General features: G+C 44.1%; 1 protein-coding gene across 1 annotated transcript in view; it reads left to right on the forward strand.

The window, feature by feature from the left end:
* Window positions 1-9,084, forward strand: part of LOC109966121 (nuclear receptor coactivator 3-like) — a 44,280-nt gene extending 35,196 nt beyond the window's left edge. Inside the window, 15 exon segments of the mRNA XM_020610745.1 lie at window positions 72-219; window positions 521-1,041; window positions 1,146-2,260; window positions 2,477-2,609; window positions 3,350-3,502; window positions 3,774-4,004; window positions 4,346-4,451; window positions 4,538-4,709; window positions 5,024-5,350; window positions 5,755-5,853; window positions 6,342-6,454; window positions 6,456-6,547; window positions 6,829-7,006; window positions 7,134-7,338; window positions 8,255-9,084. Of these exon segments, the coding sequence (XP_020466401.1) occupies window positions 72-219; window positions 521-1,041; window positions 1,146-2,260; window positions 2,477-2,609; window positions 3,350-3,502; window positions 3,774-4,004; window positions 4,346-4,451; window positions 4,538-4,709; window positions 5,024-5,350; window positions 5,755-5,853; window positions 6,342-6,454; window positions 6,456-6,547; window positions 6,829-7,006; window positions 7,134-7,338; window positions 8,255-8,266 (3,605 nt within the window). The 3' untranslated portion in view covers window positions 8,267-9,084.
* Window positions 9,085-10,739: the final 1,655 nt, after the last annotated feature.

A 10,739-nucleotide genomic window follows, 5' to 3' on the forward strand; every position in this document is an offset into this window, starting at 1 on the left:
CATAAAGGCAGTGATTGATGATCTTTGTTATCAAGTGTTTAGTGGTGTTAATCTGTCTTTGATCTGTGCAGCCTTTCTGCAGGGTCACGCCGAGACGCCGCTGTACCGTTTCTCTCTGTCCGACGGCACTCCAGTCACAGCACAGACCAAGAGCAAGCTGTACCGTCACCCCATGAGCAACGAGCCACAAGGCTTCATTTCCACTCACCTACTGCAGAGGTCAGAAAAACTGGAAATACACACAATCCATTCACAGCATTTTACTGTATTTACAAAAAAGCATTAGTATGTGAAGCAGCCAAGGCATTCAGGCCACACAAATAGCTGAAGAAGCAGTTAAAGTATCTTTTATACACTGATGCCTGTGAACAGTGAGAAAACTTCACACACGAACTGGTACTTTAGTTGCATTTATACTGAGCAGCCACAGTGTGAGAGCAGTTGATCTGGGAAGTACAGTATTTTCAAGGTTATAGCAATTTTCAAACCTTGGGCTCATTTTCTGTCTCCTTCCACACAGAGAACTAAATGGTTACCGTCCAGGTCAGGGTGGGAGCATGATGCCAAACACTATGAGACAACAGGGCATGGGAGGTCCCAACCCAAATGCCCAAATGAACATGAACCCCAGTGGGGGGATGGGCATGGGCAGCATGAACAGGGGCTTCGGCCTGAATGAGCAGAGCCACATGGGTCACATGGGCCCAATGGTAGGCAGCTCTATGTATGGAGGGAGTGGTGGAGGAGGAAGTGGAGGTGGAGGCATGGGCAACCGCATGATGCAGATGAATCAGATGGGGCCGATGAATCAGGTGGGGCACATGAATCAGATGAGTCAGATGGGTCCCATGAATCACCCAGCTCAAGGCATGCAGCAGCACCCACAGCAGCCCCCATTTCAGAGCAGCGGCGGGTTTGGGCTCAGTGGCATGAACAGTCCTGCAGGAAGCCCCAGAATGGGTGGCCCACAGCAGGGACTCCTGATGTCACCCCGGAACCGAGGGAGCCCAAAGATGGGCTCCAACCAGTTCTCACCAGGAGGTAAGTCGATCAGTGTCCATAAATGCGGCACCAGTATTATTTATAAATTGACTGACAACTTTGATTGGATTAATTTGATTTTATAAGTTGTGTTTCTGTTCCAGGCTTACATTCTCCTCTGAGTGGCATTGCCAGTGGTGGAGGAGGTGGGGGCAGCACGGCCACCTTCTCAAGTAGCTCCCTTAATGCCCTACAAGCCATTAGTGAAGGAGTAGGGAGCTCCCTGCCTTCCACCCTAACATCCCCTACGGCAGCCCACAAGCCAGACAGCTCTCCGAGTGTCCTCTCCTCCTCCTCGTCCTCTCAGCCCAGTCAGCCAGCCAAACCAGGACAAGATGGTTCCAAAAGCCCAGCAGGAAGCTTAGGGGCTGGGCCTGGCGACCATCACCACCAGATGCACCATCACCACCATCATCAACATCCTCAGGCTGAGAGTTCTGGGGACAGACCAGACAGCCAGGCAGCTATAGCAACTAAAGAATCTGGAGAGGGGAGCAATGAGGCGGGAGTGGCGAGCTCTGAACCCTCTCGGAGGATCCCAGATAGTAAGGGGCATAAGAAGTTGCTGCAGTTGCTGACTTCCCCAACTGAGGAGCTGGGACTAGGTGGTAGCGCCGGTCCTCCTCTGCCACCACCACCAACCAGTAGCAGCACTGCTGCAGGCTGTGATAGTAAGGACCCCACTGGGGGAATGACTAGTCCCTCATCCACTGGAGTCTCCTCCTCTTCTTCAGCCACTGTCAATCCAGGCCAGATGACTGGACCAGGGGGAGTGTCAACATCGATATCATCAGCCCACTACACTGGCTCGCTGCAAGAAAAGCACAAGATCCTCCACAAGCTTCTTCAAAATGGCAACACCCCAGATGAAGTAGCTAAAATCACAGCCGAGGCCACAGGGAAGGTGTCACTTGGGAGCCAAGAAGGCGGTGAAGTTGGGACAGGAGGATCAGGGGTTGGGACCGGGCCTGGGTTGATCACAGAGCCCAAGCAGGAGCAGCAAAGCCCCAAGAAGGAGAAGACCCATGCCCTCCTCCACTACCTCCTCAACAAGGATGATTCCAAAGACCCAGTGGATGTCAAGCCCAAACTTGAAGAACTAGAGGGGAAGGGACCTACAGGGGCTGCTGGTGGCCCTCCACGAAACGGCCCCGGATCTGGGCCAGGCCCTGCACTTGAACATCACGAGAACAAGATCAAATCAGAACCACCTGACGATGTAAGATTGCTTCTTTATTAATTAATAACTGAATAAATATAATATTGCAAATAAAATATTGTTAATGACATACAGTGTATATTCAGACATGTTCATTCAAAGGGAACTAAACATGCTGTTTGTTCTTGCCTCTGACTTAACTACCTATGACATGGATGAATGTGTATCTTCATTGTTATTAAGGTAATGACTAATTTGGTTTATGTTAATGTTTAGCTGCACAACCTAGAGTCTATCCTGGGAGATCTGAGGGGTTCGAGCTCTGACTTTTACTCGGATCAGGCTGGAGGTGGAGGAGCTAATGATACAGGAAACAAACCCCAGGGTTGTCTTGACGACAGCTTGCAGGGTAAGTGGTTCAAGGACCAAAAGTTACATGAAATATCAATCTGTTGTATAAACTGTCGTCTTTCTGAGATTTATTTTACTGCAGAAGTAATTTATTTTACAGCTTCTGACAAAACAGTGGTGAAAACCTTAGATTTAAAAGAGCTTTTAACAATAAAAAGTTAGCCATTGGTTGCTAACACTATACTGTGACCACATGCCTGTGGCAGCTTCAGGGGGAAAACATTCAATGCTGCTTAATCGTCGTCAGTGAATAACACTTAGAATTTAATTACTTAGAAAATTCAAAGATTTGTATGCAAATGCTATGCTAGAAGGTAAAAGCTGCTTAAATGTTTTCTACATAAATATTTTATTTAATGCGATGAAAAAAATGCATGTATGTCCTCACTCTCTAAATAAATCGTGATTTATACGGCAACACTGAGGAGGTGAAAGAGTTCAGTAGCATTGTTTAAAAGGCAGTCTGTGGAAAAGTGCACACCGAAATTACTACAAAATTAGCTTCATTGTTTTGTTGTTGGTTACTGTTGTTTTTTATATATTCATTATTTCATGAATTCGTAAGAATAACTCACATCAGATAATATAAAAACTGGAAAATATTAGCTGATATCAATATTTTCAAAGATTTTTTCCTATATTACCCACCTTTAATTTCATGAAACACAGGTATTGTTCTCACATCTCTGTAGAAAAACATGAACAGAGCAGTTAACCAGTTATTGTTTTCTTTTACAGGGAGTCCAGGAATGGGTCCCCGGGGGCCCTTTCAGAGGGCCATGTCCATGGATGGCAAAGCCCCTGATGGGCCTGGAGGAGCAGGTAGACGTTCCATGCTTGTCAAGCAGGAGGACATGATCTGCAGCCCAGACAGCTACCCAGGCAACATGGGTGTGTGTTCGAGTGGCCCAACATTTATTTTCAACATATTTTCTCTCCCCCTTTCTCTGCCTTCCTACTCCCTCACTATTATTAGGGTATGCGTTACCTAGTTTAGGTATTTGACTATACTAGAATTTGTTGTAACTTACTGTATTATCATATACATTTTTAACAGGCTTAGGAAAAGGTCAACATTGAAGACTGAGACTGGGCCACACTACTGTCCTTTAACAATTTGATGATACTGATAACTGCACATCTGGTGTTTATTCATTACCAGGACCAATGAATAGGGGAATGGTTCCCCAGAGGTCCCCCATGGGGGGATCAGGTGACTGGAGCATGTCCCACTCCAGTGCCAGCCCTGTGGGCTCAGCAGGACACCCGCCCATGATGCGACCAGGCATGGAGTACAACAGTGGCAAAAGCATGATGTCAGGACCCATGGTCAACCGCTCCAACAGCATGCCAGGCACCAGGTCTATGCTGCAGCAGCAGCTCATGGATATGGGTATGTCTGTCATACTATATGCCAGATGATGCTTTAGACATTATCATAAGTGCACCTTTGTCAGCATGTGTGTCTAAATGCAGGTGAAAGTGTGAAAATATAGGAAAACCTACATGAGCTAACTGCTAATATTATCATAGTGACAATGCTAACATACTGATGTTTAGCAGGTTCATCATGCTCACATCCAGGTCCACCTTGCATGCTAACATCTGGTGACTAGCACTGAACATTGTAGGCTGATGAGAGTGGCACTGGTTTTATAGACGGACAGTCAGAAGCTACAGAAGACAGTAATGTGTGTAAATTAGAATTAAATATGTGCTGTCTTTGTGCTTTAGGAAGCTCTGCTGACATGGGCATGGGTATGAGCTCCTTCAGCCAGCAGAGCCAGTCCAACCAGTCCCCGTCCTGGCCAGACACTATGATGGGCATGGAGGGCAACAGGTCAGTGCAACATCTCTTACTGTCTGTATTCATGAGGAGGCAGTTTATCCTGGACCTCATGGTGAGCACCTTTGTTTGCGTGGTAGACGGCAATTTGGCAACACCTTGGATGATCTTCTGGTGCCTCCCACCACCAGCGAAGGTCAGAGTGATGAGCGGGCACTCCTGGACCAGCTAGACTCTCTGCTGAATAATACAGATGGTATCGCTCTGGAGGAGATAGACCGAGCTCTGGGAATCCCAGACCTTGTCAGCCAGGTAAGAGCATATTAAAATGATCAAAACAACACCACATCTCTTTGCTTCTCTACATCCCTCTAGAAGTGATGTAGAGGAGAAAAGATCAGACTGCATGTCATGACTCATATGTTCAACTTGGCATTAGATATTTCAGTCATGACTCACTATGTTCAGGCTGTTCTTTCACTGAGGGGAGATAGATGAGCCCAGAGGGATCTGTCTGTGCTGCTTGGAAAAAAGACGATAACAGAGCCAACCAATAGGAAATTAATCAATTAGATGGGAAAGTTTGACAAGCTTCACATTTTGTCCTCTTGTCCTATCTGCTCCAGACCCAGGGTACAGAGCAGCAGCTGGAGCCTTTTCCAGGACAGGACCCATCTATGGTGCTTGACCAGAAGCCTCTCTATGGACAGGGCTATCCCGGACCACCTACCATGCCGATGCAGTCTGGCTATGGAGTGAACCCCATGCAGGGTCAGGCCCAGCAGGGTGGGTTTGGGCCCATGCTCTCACAAATGGGCCAAGGTGGCAGTTTCCCTGGTATGGGTGGAATGGGGGGCATGGGGCACCCTCGTGCCAACATGATGAGACCCAGAATGATAAGTGCCAACAAGCCCATGAGGCTCCAGCTGCAACAGAGGCTGCAGGGACAGCAGGTATGAATACAGGAGAGTCATAGATTCATCAGTTTACATGAATACACTGAGTGGGTGTCCCAGAAACACCTGTCTGTGTAATGCAATATAGTTTCAGCTGCAGCACAAACTACATCCTCCCACCTAATTTTCCAGAATGATCATACAGCTGAATCGTGACCTTTCTGAATTAGTTTCAACAAAAATTGAGCATTATCATCTATATGAAAGGAAGATTTATTGCAGGACTGTTTTATTGTACTGTATTGTTGCTGTCAACTGCAATTATTTTAGCTAGGCCTGCCTAATAAAGTGGCAACTGAGTGTATGAATAATTTATCTTTAAATACACATTATAGAAATGGGACTGTGTCAGAGTAACCTTTGCTTTATTTTATTTATTTATTTATTTTGTCTTCATTCAGTTCATGAATCAGGCACGGCAGGGCATGGCCATGAAGATGGAGAACCCAGGTGGAAACCCTGGCATGAGACCCGGCATGCAGCCTGGCATGGGAGGACAGGTGAATGACAAAAACTTCTTGGCTATCTAAGAGTCAGTCACCGATTGTAATATGAAATTAAATGTCACACCTCTAATATTATCATCATACATACACCACATCCTGTGGTGCAGGAAATGCATCATCTGCAGAGCCTGGCTATTTAGCAGTCGTATGTCAGGTCCTGAGAGATTTTAGATCCCAGAAATCTAAAGGTTTCCATGTGCAACACATTTCTATTCCTTTGTACTTGTATGATTTTTAAACTGTATAAAGGTTTTTGGACATGTTATTTGCCTTCAATTAATTATAGAGTGTCAAAAGACAAAGGTATAGTTAAAGGAACATAGTTACTTCCTCAAGTCTTACATTGTTCTTTATTTATTTGATCTTAAAATAAAAACCTTTATCTTTTCATCCCATTTTAACATGATATATTCTATAATATATTTTAAAAAACTGTCACATGTAAACACTCAAACTCTGATTGCTTTGTTTATTTTGTGCAGCTGGGCTTCCTCAATGCTCAGATGATGGCTCAGCGCAGCAGGGAGATGGTCACCATGCAGATGCGGAGGCAGCGCATGATGATGCTGATGCAGCAGCAACAGCAGCAGCAGCAGCGTCACAGCTCCCGGAGGCATGGACAACCCCATGGGAGGGCCAAACATGGGCCAGCCAGGCCCCCAGCAGTTTGGCTACAGTGGAAACTATGGTGAGTTTCCTTAGCCAGGCACCCAACGGAATCCTGCTGCTCCCTGGTGGTGAGTCCTGTCACTGCAGGGTTAATATCATAAAGATGATTTATGTCAAAAATAAAGTCAGACAGCTGTTTATGTACATCTCCCTTGTCTTTGTTTTTTATAATCACGTCAAATATTGCTACACATACACACACAGCATGGCTACATTGTCATCATCTATCTTAATCGATCAGAAGTGTTAATTTTCTGTGGGAAGAGGAGTGAGCTGAGGCTGGATGATTTATCTCCACAGGTATGGGACAGCAAGGAGACCCCACGTTTGGCCCATCAGGTGGCAGTCCTCCTAATGCCATGATGCCAAGTCGCCTGGGGCCTCAAAACCCCATGATGCAACAGCACCCGCAGGGTGGTCCCATGTACCAGGGTGCAGATATGAAAGGCTGGTCACAAGGAGCCATGGGACGCAGCAGGTATGATACCAAACACATTTACTAGCTGTCAGGGGAGGAGAAAGATTGAAAGAGTTTGGCTTGAAGTTTCTCTCTTTGTGAATAGGTTTAAAACATTTTAACACTTCCTGTCACTTTCCATCACCAGTTCGTACCCTCAGCAGCAGTTTGGGCAGCAGGGACCTCCAGGACAACAGCAGTTTGGGCAGCAGGGCAATCCAGGGCAGTATGGCAGCATGATGATGAATGGGGGCATGCCAGCCAGCGGAGGAGGAGGCCACATGGGTCAGATGGGAGCACAGATGGGTATGAACCCAATGGTGATGGGACGCATGCCTATGGGGCCTGATCAGGTATGTACCAAGCGTTGAAGAGTCTGAAGGAGGACAGGTTCAAGTTTTTTTTTAAAGAATATCTTTAAACAATACTGGTGTGACTGTGTACAATGAAAGGGTTGTTGTTTACTGGAATTTCTTCTTTGACTGTAATTTCTTTTTTTTCAGTGTATGAGATGATGAGAACAAAATGACTTTGAGCTTAGCTAAACTGACACTCCTGCAGTACCAGATTTCTGCTTTGTATCACCATCCCTCTGCTGCAGCTCAGAAAGCAAACAGAACAGGTTTCCATCCACCTGTTTTAATGCAGATTTTTGCATTAAAACAAATTAAACTGCATAAAAAGTGAGTGGAAAACCTAAAATCTAAAAGCTGGCGTATTGATAACAGACAGATGTGGTGAATAAACCGTGGAACTTGTCCACAGAGTTTTTTTCTCCATGAAGAGATGAAAACTAATGGCAGAAAAAGCATCAAATGTGTGGACTGATGAGACTGTGATAGGGGAGACAAACTTAAAAACAGCATTTTACATGTTTCCTACATTGTTTTCCAACATCTGAAGTTTGCCTGTTCTTTTAATTATCTTGTCCTCCTCAGCAATGCTTTAATGGCACCCGACTGGAGAATTAGCGCCTCCAGCTGTTTATCTTGATAAACCAACTCCTAATATTTGCATAACTGTCGATGACATTTCTGGAAACTCAGTTAAAATGTGCATGTTGTATGGATGGAAAACTGTATACTGTCTGTGGAAAAACAATAAGTCGTGTTGCATTAAAAAGACTAACTGAACGATGTCCACGTCGTCTAATGGAGACTGCTAGAGGCTCATATTCAGATTAGCTTTAGAGTTCATTTTTGCATAGAACCAGGACTGCTTTATGTGCATCCTCACCTGTTTTTTCTTGTTTCCTCCCTTTTCATCTAGAAATACTGCTGAACACCATGACAGGCATTTGTGTAACTGTGATCTCCGTCGCAGACAGGACACAGCTGCAGTACTGGTGTGTGTCTGTGTGCAGTGCTACACTCCCACCACACGGGGGAGTGAACTTCCTTTGGACTCACAGCCAGTGACTGTAATCTGGCAACCTGAGAAAAACACACAGTCACATCACAAACATACATGAAAACATACAGCGTTCATGAAAATCTGAAACACTGTGACTTACACGCATACAGACAGACAGTTCTGTGATTCCTCTTGTAGACTATAGTTCAATATTCCTGTATGAGCAGTGTGTCTGTCTCAGTAAACACACGCCACTCACTGGACCGAACAATGAAGGTGGACAGTGAGCAGTTCACAGAGCTGGATAAACACATAAAGACACCTTCTCCTTTGTCGAATGTACGATGACACTGTGTTCAGATTTAAAATGTGGGATTCCTCTGTTGCCTCTGATCTTTTTGGGACTTTTTCCGCCGTCTCTCTCTGCTGCTCCTGGAGGATCTCTCTGCGATGTAAAGTAAACACGGTTCTAGACGACAAGCCATCAGATTGTGACACTCAAGTGAATGTCATGAAGCAGTAGCACATTGTTTCAACCTCCAGGACGCCGCTAGGCTAAAGTATGACTGAATTACTTGTTGGCCGATTGCACTTTAAGAAAAGGCCAACATCAAAAGGACTGTGGCAATATAGAGGCCTTTAACCAAGACGTAATGCATAGCAGCAGACATTTACTGCATGTGTGTGTTCTTGTACTTGCTCTATAGTGAGGACCAAAAAAGTATTTTTTGCTACAGAGTGAGGACATTTTGGCTGGTCCTCACTTTCTGAAACACCTTTTTGAGGGTTAAGACTTTTAGGGTTCAGGTTAGGTTTAGAGTAAAGGGTTAGGCATTTAGTTCTGATGGTTAACGTTAGGGTAAGGAGCTAGGGAATGCATTATGTCAGTGAGTGCCCTCACAAAGATAGAAGTATGTGTGTGTGTGTGTGTGTGTGTGTGTTCTTCAAGTTTTCCTCTCTCTGTTGGTTGGAAATGGGTAACCTTGATGATCCTTGTTCTGAAGTGGGAGCCAGTAGAACGGCAGTAAGCACAAATTTTATTCTCTTATTACAACAACAAGAAAACAGTTAAGTAATTTTAAAATTACTCTTCAAACAAACTACTGATTTTCCAAACTCCACTTGTATTTATGCAAATTCATGGGGTGGTTATTTTATAATTACAGAGGTAATTCTTAAATCCAAATGTTGCAGATATTTTGCTTACCTTGCACAAATTGTGTTACTACAAGTGCAGACAATTAAATTGGTCGACGATGATAAAAGTGATGTATGTGTTCGCTCACACTAAGAGGAAGTGTTAGACATCAGTGTACGTGTGCAGATTTCTAGCAATAATCCTTCCTCCTGGTTTTCCTCTTAGGACGAAGCTGAAGCGTCACGTTACTCCGAGCAGTGGTTCTGCAGACTTAGACCTGATGTCTTGTTTGGAGGCTTTTCCATTTGTCTGTGAATATGAATTGTAAATATGCTTTAAATGTACTATATATAAATATATATATGCTTTTGTAGGTCTCATACTGTTTTTGCACAGATTGTAAGGCTTGATATTTAAAAGTGTAATTTTCTTATTCCGTCATAGGTCAGCTTTTATTTTCAGTACTTTAAGCATCAGTTGGGAAGAAAGGGCCTCTTTTGTGTAGATTTTCTTTCATACATTTTATTTCTTTCAGAAGGCACTTTTTTTGATTTGTATCAATCTTAGTCAAAGCTGAGGAGGTGCTAGTGAGTAAAGTTGTTTAAATTATTTTTCTTTTGATGAAAAAAACAAAACATGCCTATAAAGAGGAGTTGACGTGTGATTGTGTTCAGGGCCCAGATGTCTTACCAGTGTGTAGGGCTGATATTTTCTGAACAGGACCTCATGATTCCTTGTGGAACTTTAGGTTTCACTCTCGAGATTTCTGCGCTTTGAATTTTGGTGAGTCAATCCTTCAGCCTCAGATACGAGACTCTGGACATCAGCCCCATATTATAACTGTCCATATGTCATTTGTTTGTTCACACACATTTAGTCCTGAGGGAAGCAATGCAAGGACTCTAAATCCCCGGTCTCTTGACAAGTAATTTTCTGTTTCTGCCATTTGAGTTTGCCTTTATGTTTGTTGTATTTCTTGTGACGTTTTTGTTGAAAAATCTACCTATGAGCACATGCTCAATCCAAAGATTTTTGTTTGTCATTCTGCGGTGCATAGAAAACAGTTCCTGATGTAGATTGTGCAAGTACTCGTGTGCTTTTACTGTTGCACAGAACTTATAATATACATTGAACTAAATATGTTTAATTGCATATTCTATATCCCCATCCATATGACATAGAGTAGAGATGAGTCTGGTTCTGCTAAGGTGGTCTGAGGTTTTGTTTTTGTGATTGTCTCTTCCTTTTTGTAAAACTTAAAGC

This window comes from Monopterus albus, unplaced genomic scaffold (genome assembly GCF_001952655.1).
Source record: "Monopterus albus unplaced genomic scaffold, M_albus_1.0 scaffold106.1, whole genome shotgun sequence".
Taxonomy (NCBI): Eukaryota; Metazoa; Chordata; class Actinopteri; order Synbranchiformes; family Synbranchidae; genus Monopterus; species Monopterus albus.